The sequence below is a fragment of the Tenrec ecaudatus genome, chromosome 3 (assembly GCF_050624435.1).
Source record: "Tenrec ecaudatus isolate mTenEca1 chromosome 3, mTenEca1.hap1, whole genome shotgun sequence".
NCBI classification, from domain to species: Eukaryota; Metazoa; Chordata; class Mammalia; order Afrosoricida; family Tenrecidae; genus Tenrec; species Tenrec ecaudatus.
In genome coordinates this window covers 112133815-112149586 of record NC_134532.1, presented here as the reverse complement: position 1 = coordinate 112149586, position 15772 = coordinate 112133815, and the positions used below count along the sequence as shown (strand labels likewise).

Here is a 15772-nt window from a genome sequence, read left to right as displayed (position 1 = left end):
GGCCACGTCTTCGGTCTTGTAGGTCCTGGAAGGGTTATAAGTAGGGTTTAATTTATTATCAATGATAGCACATATTTTTCAGGATACTATTAAAATATTAAAAGGTAAATTGAATTTAATCAGATGCCAATTTTCTTTTCTACGTAGTTTTTTCCCCCTTCCTTGGGTAAAGATATGTGGCTAACAGTACGTCCCAGCTGTGAGGACCCTGGCGCGCACGCGCAGACCGGAGGGAGGGCGGGCCTGTTTCCGGGTGGCGCGTGGGGTTTGAGGCCGAGAGGCGTCCCTCCCGCCGCCAACATGGAGACCTTGTACCGAGTCCCGTTCTTGGTGCTCGAATGCCCCAACCTGAAGCTGAAGAAGCCGCCGTGGGTGCACATGCCGTCGGCCATGACGGTGTACGCCCTCGTGGTGGTGTCTTACTTTCTCATCACCGGAGGTAACGCGGGCCGCCGGGCGGAGAGGCGCTTCGGTTCCTCGGAACCGCGGCTCGGGGGAAGCATCGGCCCGCTCCTGATGTTGGGGGGCTATGCCGGGTCCCAAGTAGTGCGGCCTCACGTGCTCTTCGCCCCTTCGCCCTGCCCTTCCTGATGTGAGAGCACTCGGGTCTTTTCATGGTTGAATCTTGAGAGAAATCGTGTGCTCCCTCTCTCTCCATCTTTCCTTCTAGACTCGTAGAAGCGAAGACCTCTTCCAAATCTAGATTGCCCCTTTTCTTGCCTGCCATAAGTTGTCTGGCAAAAAGTTCTCGGAACGTCTAGCCTGGTCCGTCCCGCTTTCCTCATCCCAGAAAGCGTGGGGCTTTTAATGTACCGTTGTCTGCGGCCCTTGGAACTTTGGGAGAGCCTGGACAGCCCTTGGATTCGGTAGCTCATCCTCCAGGGGCCAGTACTTTTGCTCTGATCGACAAAGAATATGAATGGGATTTTACAAAGGCACGATCTTGGTAAATATTTGAGATTGGAGGTGAGATTTGCAGCCCCCACTGGATTTCAAAGAGCAGAGTTTGCAAACAAAAAATAAGGAAAATAACCACAATTACCATTAAATGCAATTTTCATATCCTGTTCCTTTCAAAGAGAAAGCGGCAAAGGGGCGTTACTTTGTAATACTGGTGAGTTGGCAATACGACTGCAGTCTGCGGAGCCAACACCCTTTCAAGACACAGTTCAGAGTTTATTCCAGGCGAGCGAGGCCGTGGGCTGCTAACTGCGAGGTCCGGGTTCAAACCGACCAGCTGCACCACAGGAGAAAGAGAGGCTGGCTGGCCAATAAAGGTTTAGATCTAGAGTCGGAATCTACCCAGTGGCAGTGTGGTGTTGGCATGCTCCTGTGCTCTTTTAGGTTTTTGGAGAGAGTTGTGCTTAATTTCGTGACCCCATAGGGCATGGTAGAACTGTCCCTGTGGGTTTCTGAGACTGTCACTCTTTAACAGTTGAAAGCCTCATCTTTAGCCCTTGGAGTAGCTGGTGGTTTCGAACTGCACACCCTGCACTTAGCAGCCCAATGTGTAACCACTATGCCCCAGGGCTCCTTAATTTATTATGGCTTCATAATTCATATGAACGTTCTAAAGACGAAGGAAAACAAAAATGGGTTGTTTTCTAGAGAATAACCATGCACAGCTTTACTTCTTTGTGGATGTTTTTTCAGTGTACTTGGCATTGATCAGGGAAGAGTCTTAGCTGAGCGGTCTTAGTCCTAGATGGTACCTTGGAATTTATCTCACCCCACAATGTACAATACTGACAGCTAACAGGGCTAATTTAAATAAATTGCTCTTTAAGTGCGTTTTGTGTTGATAAGATGTTCTGGTTTGCATAGCATTTTATTAGGTGATGTGTTGAGTAAGTAAAAATGCATGTCTTTTGTTTTTAAAAAAACATTGAGTCTTCATCTGCTTTCTCTCCATCTCATTTTGGCCATTGTGACCCTGCTGCTTGTTTTAAAGGAGAGACTCGTTTGCCACTGCCCAAGTATTGGGAGAAATGGGGAAACGACACCTTTTAGTCATCAAGGCCTTAGGACAGCGTTCTCAACCTGCCGGTCCTGACCCCTTTGGGGGTTGAACGACCCTTTCACAGGGGACGCCTGATTCACAACAGTAGCAAAATTACAGTTATGAAGTAGCAACAAAAATAATTTTATGGTTGGGAGCCACCACAACATAGGGAACTGTATCAAAGGGCAGCTGCATTAGGAAGGTTGAGAATCACTGTTTTAGGAGGTAGAAGTACGTTGTTTGGGAAATGGATTTGACACTGGAAAGGAGTCTCTTTAAAAACTATGAATGTGCCTTTATAAACAAACAATACTGCATCAAGTCCCTATTAGGAGTCCTGGTGACCCAATGGCTGTGCGTTGGACTGTTAACCACAAGGTCAGCAGTTTGAAACCACCAACCAGGTCTGAGTCAGCATTGACTGATGGCAGTGAATTTGTTGTTGTTTATTAAGGAACTCTGGTGGTATAACTGAAAAGTTGGGGGTTGAAACCCATTCAGCTGCTTTGTGGGAGAAGGACTTGGGGGTCTGGTTCTGTAGAGGTAGCAGCCAAGGAAACCCTGTGGGATTGAGGCAATTGGCACCAATTCAGTACCAGACACTGCACTTGCTAGCAGGGCTGCTTGTGAACAACAGAGAAGCATCTGCCCTCTAGAAGCTTATGGTGTCATCAAAACCAAAATCACTGCCCTCGAGTCAATTCTGACTCCTAGTGACCCCAAAGGACAGGGTAGAACTTCCCTATGGGTCTGAGATGGTAAACCTTTACAAGAGTAGAGAGCTTCAGCTTTCTCCTTTGGCGCCGCTGGTAGTTTCAAACTGCCAAACTTGGTAGTGGTCCAAGGTGTAACACCCCTATGTACCTTCAAGTGAACCTTAGGAATAAATGAAAACTAATCCGGTTTTTAAAACTCAGGCCACTGATGTAATCTGTCCTATTGTCCTTGCTATAGGAATAATTTACGATGTCATTGTGGAACCTCCAAGTGTTGGCTCTATGACTGATGAACACGGGCATCAGAGGCCAGTAGCCTTCTTGGCCTACAGGTAAAAGATAGCTTTTCATTGATATGGTGGTGGGGAAAAAATGATTGGTAGAGCATGCCTGGCAGACAGTGGGACCAGGGAAAAAGCGTCCTTGTTAGATGCCACCAAGTCATTTCCATACAGCACCTCTGTACAATAGAACAGCAGAAGAAAACACTGCCCAGTCTTGTTCTGGCCTCACAATATTTTCTATGTTTGTTTGAGACCATTGTTACAGCCACTTGTATAAGTCCACCTTGTTGGGGGGTCTCCTCTTTTTCTGTTGACCCTGTACTTTACCAAGCATGATGATCTTCAGGTACTGGATCCTCCTGATATTGTGGCCAAAGTACACGAGCAAGGTCTTGTCCACCGTCCTTATAAAGAACTCTGGTTATACTTATTCCGAAACACGTTTGCTCATTCATCCGGCCATCCATAATAATATAACATACCATATATACTCGTGTATAAGCCGAGTTTTTCAGCACAAAAAATGTGCTGAAAAACGGGTTCGGCTTCTACACGGGTCAGTGGTACCCCAGCGAGGTGTAACATTTCGTGGGTGATTGCCCTTCCTCCGCTGTTCAGGGTTTTGAATGTTTGTTTACTCACATCTAACCAATCAAAGCCGTCCTATGATGTGGGCGGCTCTAATTCGCAGAAGCACCGTAGTGATTCACGTACACCGGCAGGTGAACTGGTAAGGATGGGTCTGTGGCTGCGCTCCATCTCTCCCCTCTGGTCTCTTTTAATTCACATCCTGCATTTCCCACCGTAGGCTTATACTCCAGTCAATCAGTTTTTCTGGTTTCCCAGGTAATAATTAGGTACCTCGGCTTATACTAGGGTTGTCTTATATTTGAGTATATATGGCACTTTACCAACACCATATCAATCCTCTTCTGTGCCCTGTTTCATTGTTCAGCTCTCTTCTACATAGGAGGCAATTGAAAATACCAAGGATGTGGTTCAGGGCACCTTAGTCCTCAGAGTGACATCTTTGCTCATTAATAGTTTTCAAAAGGTCTTGTGCAGATTTGCCCACTGAACTACGTCACTTGTGTTCTCGACTGCTGCTTCCATGACCGTTGATTATAGATCCAAGTAAAACAACTTCATTATTTTCCGTTTTCATGATGTTGCTTATTGGTTCAGTTGTGAGTTTTTGTTCTGGTTTTAAGGCTATCAAATATTTTTAAATAATGTGACTCCCTGTTAAAGGAAGGCAGCAGTTTAAAATACACATATAGACAGAATCATAGTCTGCTGCCTTAAATAGGTATGTAAGGGGTCAGAAAATTGTAACTTTCAGTCAATAAAGTTTTCATGCAGTAAACCATACCTGTTTTCTTTCAGACTGACTGTGGCAGCTTTTGAGCTACAGTGACTGAATTAGTAGGTCTGACACAAGCTATTTGGTCCTCAAGCTAAAAGATACTTGTTATGTGACCATTTAATAAAAAGTTTTTGGACTGACTAAATAAAAATAATTTTGAGCCTGTGGACTTCAGTTTCAGCAATGAAGCATTCTTCCACGATGGCTTGGCTCACCTGAGCAGTGCCGGCTCTGAAGCGTGTGCATGTGCAGTTAGGTTGACGTGAGGGATACTGGGTGCATAGAACCTTTATGGGAGGATGACCTCGCTTCTCGGGAGAGGGAGGGAGGGAGGCTTTTCACAGGGTTTTCTTTTTGTGCAGTATACATTCTGTGCATGAAATTACGGTCGTAGCTAAAATACTTAATTGACCAAAAATGCATGCCTCTTATGTGTGCATGAATAACAGAAAAGAGCTTTTTGGGGATAATGACTTTCTCAATTTTACATTGATTTTGAACTCTTTGGAAATGTTCTTGAAGCTTTATATTAAAGGGAAATATTTTCAAAATGCTCATGACTTTGGCCTCCGTGAGCCCCAGAAGGCCTAAGAATAGCTTCCAGCAACTTGAGACACAGCAATGATAAGTAAATGGAGTGTCTGTGTGCGCCTGATTAAAATAGAGAGTATAGGTTTTAAGTAGTTAGAGTTTTAAAAGCTAAATTGAAGTTCTGAGTAAAGGTTTCATATATGACGGGGCTTCAAACGTGGAAGTTGCTTGTGAAAATCATCAAGTGCCCTTGCACGTGAAATAATTGGGGTTCTTTTTGCTAATAATAGAATTATAAGTTGTTGATTTTCGTAGACATTTGTGATAGTTGAAGTTTGAAAACTTGGGTGTTTTTTTTTTAATGTAAGTCCATCAGAACAGAGGTTTTGGTCTCTTGTTCATTTTTGTAACCCTGGCATGTACAATATGCATATATAATAGATTCTCAATAAATGAATGACAGGAAGAAGGCCTGTCCAGAGGTGCTATGAAATACTTTTCCTTACATAAGAACCAAAAGTTAACACAAAATATTTGGGTACCAAATATAGGGGTAGGAATTTAAGTCTGAAGGGGAACAAACCCCATTTGTTATGTTTTGCTCAGGTCTTTCATTTGTTTTACAGAGTCAATGGACAATATATTATGGAAGGACTCGCATCCAGCTTCCTGTTTACAATGGGGGGCTTGGGCTTCATAATCCTGGACCGATCCAATGCACCCAACATTCCAAAACTCAATAGATTCCTTCTTCTCTTCATTGGATTCGTCTGTGTCCTGTTGAGTTTTTTTATGGCTAGAGTATTCATGAGGATGAAGCTGCCGTAAGTAACCAACCACTCTGTTTCAAGTTAGAAAAGGAATTACCTGGTTAGCATAAGATTATAGCTTTCATAGAGCCCTCCTTTAAATAGGTGTGAATGGAAGTGCCCCAAAGAGAAGGGTCTAGCTGATGGTGTTAGGGGCCATTGAGTCCTTTGTGTCTCGTTGCAACCCCCTGCACAGGAGAATGAAGCCCTACCCCATCCTGCGCCACACCTGTTCCATGCTTGAACCCATCGTTGGAGCCACGGGGTCAGTCCATCTCCTGGATGGTCTGCCTTTCCCTGGCTGCCCCTCCGCTTTACCATCCATGGTGCCCTTCCTTCTCCAGGGATTGTTCTCTCCTGACAGTATATCCAAAGGATGTAAGACAAAATCTTATCATACTGCCTCTGAGGATCACCCTGTCTGTCCTTCCAAGACCCATCGGTTTGTCCTTTTAGCAGTCCCTTGTGCTCTCAGTGTGCTTTTCCGGCGCCACAATGCCAATGCATCCATTTTTCTTTGATCTTCCTTATTCGGTGTCCAACTTTCACGTGCATATGAGGTGACTGAAAATATAATGGCTTTTGTCAGGCACACCGTAGTCCTCAAAGTAATCTTCGTGCTCTTCAGTACTCTGAAGGGGTCTTGTGCAGCTAGTGTACCTAGTGCTACTGTTCTTTTGCTCTCTTGACTGTAGCGTACATGAGCTAGCAAAATGCTGGACAGCTTCAGCCTTGTCTCTGGTGATCATGATGTCACCTATTATCAGAGCTGTGAGGATTTTTGTGCTGTGCTCCATGCTGAAGGTTGCTGCCCTTGGTCTTCATCAGCACCTGCTTTAAGTCCTCTCACTTTCAACAAGCAAGCTTGTGTCATCTGCATGGCGCAGGTTGTCAGTAAGTCTTTTTCCAATTCTGATGCCACATTCTCCTTCGTATAAGCCAGCTTCTCTGATGATCTGCTCAGCACGCAGATTGAACAAGTATGGTGAGGGTGCAGCCCTGATGCACACCTCTCACGACTTTGAACCACGCAGTAGGCCCCTGTTCTGTTTGCACAACTGCCTCTTGATCCAAGATTATAGCTAAAATTAAGATTTCAAGTCTTTTTAAAAAATTGCTTCTGTAAAAAAAATGTTTTCCCAATTCAGGTTAGTGATAGACTTGATTTATTTTATCTTAGCCTTACTGTTTATAGATGGTTGTCATTTATCTAAACTGACTTTTGGTTAATGTAATATACAGATTACAGTTAAACTGAAACCAGACCTCTTGCTGTGCAGTTGGATTCTGATGATAGTGACCTTGTGGGACAGAGTAGAAATGTGACGTCAGCTCTCCAGGGCATCAGTCTTCAAGGAAGCGGCTCCCGCGCTCTCCCATGGAGTGGCTAGTGATCATGAGCCACTGAGGAGCACTGAATCAGCGCTCCACCAGGGCTTCTCCTCTGGATCCCAGTTAGGTAGGAATGTTCTTAAGCCATTGACTATAATAGCTGTCTCATGAAAACCCATTAAGTCTCAGGATAGAAGGTGAGCATTTCTGCCTCTCAAAAGATGAGATAGGGATTTGATTGTTTTTCTACTAGATTCAGAAAATTTAGGATCTCTTTAGAAGAAGAATAAATGGGATTTTAAAGCAACTTTAAAATCGGATTAGGGTCATGTTTTGAGATGGGAACCAGTGCAACCAAATTTCCATATGCAAATGTTACCCATGGATGCACTAGTACCTATGTGCACATTGGACAAAAATGCCCATACAAAGAGGAGCGCTTATTAATTTCACCAAGATGTCACTTAGTGCACTCAGTCTTCCAGGTGGTATCTTTGCTTTAGTGAAGTTCCTAAGGTGCGCCTGACGCAAGTCGTGGCATTTACAGTCACCTCATCTGCACTGGTAAGCTGGATAATGCATAAGAGGAACCTGGTGCCTTTGAATTATGGTCTTGGTGAAGAATGTCAAACCTACCGTGGACTGCCAGAAGGACAAACACATCTATCTTGGAAAAAGTACAGCCAGATTGCTCCTTCGACACGCACATGGTGAGATTTCACCCAACTCGGCGCATGCCATCAAGGGAAACCAGTTCTTGAAGAAGGTCATCCTGAATGGTCATGGGAAAGGTCAGCGGGGCCGGAGGAAGGCCCTCACTGAGGTGCGTGGACACAGTGGCGGCAGCAGGGGGTTCCAGCGTAAGCGGTTGTGAGGATGGAGCCGGACCCGGCAGTGTTTCGTTCTGTTGGTCATAGGATCGCTGTGAGCTGAAACGGACTCGACTGACGCCGCTGAACAGCTGACTTCACTTTTTAGGGACAAGCTTAAACTTCACATCTCAGTTATTCGGCCATTTATCGTAGGTGCCTAGAAGGGATTACAGGGATGTATGTGTTTGGCTTAACCTGCGCATTGCCTGAAACAGCTCTGGGGTGCCTTGGGCAGGCTTCTGGGCAAGGTTCAGAAGGACTTGTCCAGCAGACCAGGGAGCCAGAGCAGAGTGTTCTCTGTCAGCTGACTGTGTGGCTGTGTCACTCCCTCATATCCCAACCTTGTGTTTTTTGCTGTTCTTGTTCCTGTCCGTATTGGAAATAATAGAGGCTGGTAAGGAAGGACTGCAATGTCCACAGCAGGATAGGAAAGGAAGAGAGTCCTAGTGGCTACAGAGTCTATATGACATGAATGATCAAAGCAGAAGGAACCCACTGGAGGTGTTTATCCAAACACACGTGGGCATGCTCAGCCCACAGAACCAGCTTTGTTGTCTTTCTGCCAAATGTTGCACCCACGCTAACTTATTGTCAGATCCTCCACTGAGCAGCTCATCTGACCCACTTCAATACGACCAGGGACACTTTGTCTTTTTAGAGTCTTGGTGGTGATGGTGCTGTTGGGAAACTCTTGAACAGCTAACGGCGAGGTCAGTGGTTCAAACCGATTCGCTTACAGGAAAAAGACGAAGCTCTCAGCCCCCATAAGGATTTCAGCCTCAGAAACCCTTTATATTGCTATGAGTTGGAAGGGTTGGGATGTGGGGGTGGGACGTGATGGCCATGGTTGGAAGTTTGAACCTGCCCAGGAGCACCTTGAAACAAAGCCCAGCGGTTTGCACTCACAAGGCTGTCAGGCAGGCACACCCTGTGGGACGGCCCTAACTTGTGGCGTTGCTGTGAGTTAGAGGATAGGAGCATGTTAAATCAGGCATTTGACTTTTAGGATGGTCAGAGTTCAATATTGTTTATTACGAAATGGCTTCAGGGAGGTTTAATTCTCTAGATTGTTTCTATCCTACCCCAATATTTATCTACATTTATCTTCCTGTTCTCCTTCCGTGGGGCAGTATCCAAGATTGGTGACGAAGTCTGAGCTTGGGAGTAGGAAATACGGTATTCTCGCTGGCTTTCAGAAATAGTTTAAGATTTAGCTAAAGCTTATACGTGTAGATCATGTTCAGGTGTAATCAAAGCAGAACATAGAACAGTTATCTGCAAATGGACTTGCTACTTTCTGTAACTTAGCATTTAGCTAAATGGGGATTTGAATTTTTAACAGGAAATGATTCTCTCTTTGATACGTTTTCACACCCCAACTCTTCATGCCAGAACCTTCCTTCAATGTGGAGTGGGAAGAGGCCGGGGCTATTTTTAGGTCAGACAGGGAAACATGAGTATGACCTGTACTGGAATATTTGAAGTCCCTGAAGGAGATGATGAGCCAGGTCTGGCCCTACTGGTGTGACAAAATTCACTTCTATTCATGACCACCAGCAAGGAAAGGATATGTCCTTATTCCTTAGCGTCTATTTCCTATGACATCCCAGCTATCTGATGCATAAGCAATAGAACAAAAAGGGCATTTTGAAATACCAGTCAGCATTGTTTTCTGTTGTTTTTTTTCCCAAAATCAAATAAGCTCTTAGTATGTGTGATAAGGTCTGGCCATGCTGACGGATGGTGCAGTGGGTTAAATATGGGGTCAGAGGTTCAAAATCACCGGCCACTCCTGGGCGACGAGACAATCAGCTCCTGTAGAGAGCTGCAGAAACCCTGTGGAGCAGTTCTGCTCTGTCCTACAGGGACACTCTTGAGTCAAAGTCGATGTGATTTGGTTATGCTGAAAGATGAACCTTGACGTTCGTTCCCTAGAAGCTAGTTTTTTCCCCCCACAAAGTCTGAAATAACCTTGAGCAAGAGGTGCTGCTATAAAGGAGAAAACAGTGATAGTACTGCTTCCTGATGCTCTTGCGTCTAGTGATCGATCACATTTTGCTGATTAAAACACGACTTTACCTGATGACCTGCTCTTTTGAAGAAATGTGGATACTAACAAAATGAACTTCTTAGCTGTGCACATTTGTCTCCAGAACTCGGCCATCGAGTTGATTTTGGCTACTGGTGCCCGTTTGGGCCGGAAGAGAGCTGCTTTTAGGTTTCTGAGGTGGTAAATCTATCTATAGGAGCAGACAGCTTCATCTTTCTCCTATGTAGTATATGTGAGCCACTACGAAACCAGGGCTCCTGCACATATGGCAATACACTTGAAAAGCACAATTTTTGTTCTTAAAAGTAATCTCACGTTCTCACCACCATCAAGCCAGTTCTGACTCATGGCAACCCTGTAGGACAGGGCAGACTCGCTCTTGTGGGTTTTGGACACTGTAACTCTTTACGGGAGTAGAAACCAAAACCAACTCATTGCCATCAAATCAATGCAGACTCACAACGACTGTGGGTTTCTGAGAGTATAACTGTTTAAAGGAGTAGAAAGCCCAGTCTTTCTCCCCGAAAAGCTGCTGGTGGTTTCAAACTGCGTACCTTTTGGTTAGCAGCCCAGTGCGTACACAGGCCTGCTTTATTCAGACTGCCAAAAGCTGCCATTTCAGCACGTGAACGCAATAAACAGCGGAGTGCTTATTAAGCCTGATGAGAAAGGTTGGGGAGCCCCTGGGTAAATCCTAAGATCACAGGATCAGTTGAGAAATGAAGCTCCCTTAAGGGAGAAGAGAAATGAAACGCAAAACAGTAAGAATCAAAGGATTTAAGTTTTGTTGTTACCATAATCATTCAACATCTGTATTTAGCAACAATTTGCTGTTTAACACCAATTATTTGCTGTGCACAGTAATGTTAAAGGAGCCCTGGTGGCGCACTGGTTACACATTGAGCTGCTAGCCACAGGGTTAGCAGTTCGAAACCACCAGTCACCCCTCAGGAGAAAGACGCAGCGTCCTACTCCCATAAAGAGTTACAGCCTGGGAAACTCACAGGGCCTGCTCCACCCTGTCCCACAGGCTCACTGCTTCGGAGCGGACTGGAGGGCAGTGAGCTTGGTTTGGTACGCATTTATTATTTTTCTACCCTCTTGACATTTTACATTTTGTTAGGCTGCTGTTAAGTACCTTCCATTCGTACTAATGTGTGACACGTCTAAGGATTTTTGCTGTTTCTGTCCTCGATGTCCCATGTCCCTTTGTTCCTTGTCATTCCATCTTTCCCTTTTTCACTTGAAGGTTCTTACCTTGTGTGATTTGAGGAAACAGATAAGCATTTTAAATCAGGTCTGGCTCTGAGAGAGCCTCATGGCCTGGCCTCATAACTGTCGTTTCAGGTGTTGGAGGGTCTCCTTCATTTACTTCCTAAGGATCCGTGGTGATGATGTGGGTTAGGCATTGAGCTGCTACCTCAAGGTCAGCAGTTCCAACCCACCAGCTGCTCTGAGGGAAAAGGATGAGGCTTTCTGCTCCCATAAAGGTTTCCTGTCTTGTAAACCCTGCACAAGGGCTGCACTAAGGTGACATTGATTCCATGGCAGTTGGTTTTTAGTTTCATTTGCTTCCAGCTTGGAAATTATTCATCTGACAATTAATCCTTATCAGAAGTCTAGGTTCTGAGAATAATCTGGGTGGTTTGGTTGGTAGATTCTAGTACCCAGGGTTCTTTTTTAGCAAGTAAGAGAATTTTTTATAAGAGGACACTTGTACAGCTGCCGAGGACAATGTGTAGCAGAAGGAATGAAGCTTCGGGAGCTAATACGCAGCATTGGGTTGCTCCTTCTTAGCACTGAAATGGCTTTGCTCCCTGAACTCTCTTGACCCCGGATTTCACACCTATGAACCTCCCTGGAGGTAATCGTGAGTGTGGCTCGGGGTAAATGTGAACTGTCAGAAGCAGTAACCCGAGCCTCACTCAGGATTACACTGCAGAGAAGTCCCTTCTCTGCTCCCCGGTCTAGTGGTATCCTCCGCTGTGATCACAGAGCGATCTGACTGCCTCATACCTGGAATGTCTACTAGAGAAGTAAAATGAGTCATTGCTTAAGAATTACAGGCCTACACTATAATACAACAAAATTTATGCAAAACAACGTACCACTTTGGGTACAAAATTACTGACATAATTACACCGCCAGGGAGGTTAAGTGAAGCTAATAATATGCCCCAGAGACTTACAACCAAGATTAAACAGGAAGGTGTTTTACTAGCTCTCAAGCTTGATAATCCCTCTTATTTTTGTTATTTTTACTGTAAAGATAAGCAGAGTCCTTACAGTTCTGTGTTTCAGGTTGGGTGCTGGCCGCCATTTCTAAAGGAAGCAAACAGACCATGGCTGTTTCGGAAAGAAGAGTTGGTTTCCGTGTGTGGGCCCAGGGAAGGAAGTGCCAGCGCTGGTCCTTCCTGGCCTGTTGAGCCAGATGCTTAACTGCCCCCTTGGGAAATGGGGAAAATATTTGTTTAACCACCTGTTCAAAATTAAATATGATGATGCATGCCCTCTTATTTTGAGAAAGTTAGGAATCCGTGCCAAACAAGCACCAGCCAAACTCACTGCCATTTTACATGTGTCAATGCCAACTCATAGCGACCCTATATGACAGGGTAGAACTGCCCCAGTGAGTTTCTGAGACTACATGTCCTTGCAGGAGTAGAAAGCTCCATCTTTCTCCCAAGGAGCCAATGGTGGTTTCAAAGGTCTGACCTGTGGCTAGCAGCCAAACCCATAACTACTGTACCACCAGACTCCTCATCTAGCACAGGCGCTTCCCTTCTGCGTAGAAAGCACGCAACGCTTATTGAAGAATGAGTATCTTAAAGATTAAGTGGCAGGGCCATCATTGGTGGCTTCTACTGTTCCCAGTCCTCTTATGAATTCTTGATTCATTTCTATTTTAATTACCTGTCATTGTACTTGTGAAAAATTCTCACAGTCCTAAATATGCTAATTAAAATGATAAAAAGTTATGGGCTATTAAATGGGGCTAAATGATTCCAGGAGACACCATGCTAAATACACTTTAGTAGGGTTAGGTTTATCCTCTACCAAGACATGTATTTAGTTTTTCTTCCCACATGGTGTTTTCATCTGATTATAATATTTCTTTGTGTCCCTGAATTTCTGTCTTAAATTTGGCAACTTTGCACAGAGTTGTGTCAGTTTGACTTGTCTTTTCTCCCTACACAGAGGCTACACTGCATGGATTTGGCCTACAAAGGTCACATGCTGGTTTCAAGGAGGAATGTCATAACACGGAGCTGTATGACGAGTTCAGTGTCTAAAGCTCATAATCACGTGTCAGTATATGCAGAGCATAAAGACTCTCCCTGAAGGGTTCTTGGCGGTGCCTGTGTTTTAGTGTAAGCTAGCTGTTGGGTAATTGCTACTGAAAGATGCAGGTGTTGGATAATTTCTTAAAGTCGTGAACTCACTCCCTTCTCCCTGCCTGAAGACATAGACCTTAAAGGATCCATCCTATGAAATGGCAAGCATTTCACTGGCCTGTTTGTGAGAGTGTGTCCAGGTTGTCAGTTATAGTAGCCATGTTGACACAGTGCTGGCTGCTAATCCTGAGGTCGGCAGTTGAAACCTACCTGCCCCGGCAAGGGAGAGAAAGCTGTGGCAGTCTGATTCTGTACAGATTCACTGCCTCGGAAACCTACTAAAGCAGTAGGCTCTGTCCTGCAGTACCCGTATGAGCTGACCTCCACTTGACAGGAGTTTGGCTGGGTCAGGCTGACGCAGCAGAAGGAAAGGCTGTGGGTTGGCTGGACATAGATGTGAACTGTGTAGGGAGGCAAGTGAGTACAGAGGCTGCAGAAGGAAAGCAAATATGCCCACTGCGTGCCGGGCACTGTAGTCGCTCTCAGCCATGTGAGGGGCTTTTCATCCCTCACGACTTTGGAGTGACGAGGCTTGGACCTCTCACTCACTCTGCAGTCAGTGGTCCATCACCTGACCCACAGCCCCACTTGTTCGGTGCCCTCCAGTTGGGTCTGATTCATAGCCACCCAGTGCACAGCAGCACAAAACGCTGCTCGTTCTGCGCCATCCTCACAATTGTTTTCATGCTTCAGCCCATTGTTGCAGCCACCGTATCGATCCATCGTGTCAAACGGCTTCCTCTCTCACTGCCCCTCCACTTTACCTAGCATGATGCCCTTCTCCAGGGACTGGTCTCTCCTGGCAACAGGTCCAAAGTCTTGCCATCCTTGCCTCTCAGGAACTTTTCTGGCTGTGTTTCTAGATGTTTCTTAAGGGAATTCAGACGCAAGGTCACATGCTCCAACACGTTTCTTGTGAGCTGCAGGACACACCTCCCAGGTGTGGCTTCACCTTCCAGATGTAAATAGCACCAAATTCTCCCACCTTCTCTTCTGGTACTATCCAAATTATTTAGAAGTTCCAAAGTAGCTTCTATCCATAGCAAGTTTTGCAGTCTTTTTACTGTAGCGAGAGTCCATAGGAAATTGGTTCTTACTCTTCAGCTTTCATACGCTGTTCTCTTCTTTTTCTCATTCTGTGTTGATTGACATACTGGGTTATATTTACAGACTGTATGCAGAAGGGTCTTATTGGGGCAGGGAAGGCAAGATTTTAAATGAGAACCAAAATGAAGATTCGCGCAGATGTGTTTTGCATATTTCTAATTTTTCCTGAGATGTTTGGACTTTGAAAGCTTGCTTCTTTTTCACGTTTTGTGTGTATATATTTTATTACTACAGGGGCTACCTGATGGGGTAGAGGACGTTTGAAGGAGAACTCGGTGGAAGCTGGATTTGGCCCCGTGAATGAAGTTGTCAAGGGTGTGTGTGCCGATCCCCGATGAGGAAAGGATGAGCAGCAGCAGAGAGAGGAGAACGAGAGCAGTCCCAGGAGAGTGGGCTGCAATTTCCTCTCGGGACTGTCGGAGACAAGCCCATCTCAGTGTTCTAACCCTTCCTCTCTGCTGACTGAGACTGACGCACCACCAATGTTTAATGGCATTTTCTCTTTAGAGTTTCATTTCTTAAAGAAAATATACTCTATTTCTCCAACTAGAATGCTGAATAAAGTGATTGATTTTTAAAGCCCCTTAGCATTGATAGAAGATGCTCTGCTTCTCAAACACTGTTCAACCGGGAAGCAGGCTCTGCACACCGAGACCTGGACAACCGGCCATTGCTCCTTGGGGTGCTTGGCTTTTCAACAGGGGGCGCTGGTAGTCCAGGCATGTGTGAAGGACTGCTTCCTGAACAGTCAGATGTATGGAAGGAACAGAAATAAATGATTTTTCTAATTAACACTTTTTTAGATTTATTTTTTAACTGCTAACGAGTATTAGCATTTTGGTCCATAATTATTTGGTCCCACTGTGTGACTTTTTGTTTGTTTTTTTTAAAAATTAGCTACTGGTGATAGCTCGGTCTCAGAACATCCAGCTCTGCAGTAAGTAGCAAGACCTCATCCCTCCATGTCCATCCGTAAGTGTAATCATCAAAAATTGAAACCTAATAGACAATTTTCCACAAACTGCCTGAATGCCCTCGTTTCTCTGTCATGAGTGGGAAAGAGCATTGTGTTAGATGCCAATGTCCTCCTGGCATGGCTTTTTAGTAGCAGGGGAAAGATTGGACAGATGTGAAGACAGGCAGGCCAGTCTGTACTTGCCATTTTTCCTAGCAATGTCTTCCCATTCTCTCACTGGACAGAAGCTTTGCTTCTCTCGTGACTCAATTCATTCTTCAGAATTTGAGGTTGACAGGACATTTTTCATTCAGGGGAGTTTTCCCCAGATTCTAAGACTCTAGATGCAATCAT

At 45.0% G+C, this 15772-nt stretch overlaps 1 protein-coding gene across 1 annotated transcript; it reads left to right on the top strand.

Annotated features, from left to right (window-relative positions):
* Positions 1–234: 234 nt before the first annotated feature.
* Positions 235–15255, top strand: OSTC (oligosaccharyltransferase complex non-catalytic subunit). Its single transcript, XM_075543940.1, has 4 exons — positions 235–439; positions 2957–3050; positions 5526–5723; positions 14698–15255. The coding sequence occupies exons 1-4, from the start codon at positions 301–303 to the stop codon at positions 14714–14716; spliced, it is 450 nt and encodes a 149-aa protein (XP_075400055.1). The 5' UTR covers positions 235–300; the 3' UTR covers positions 14717–15255.
* Positions 15256–15772: the final 517 nt, after the last annotated feature.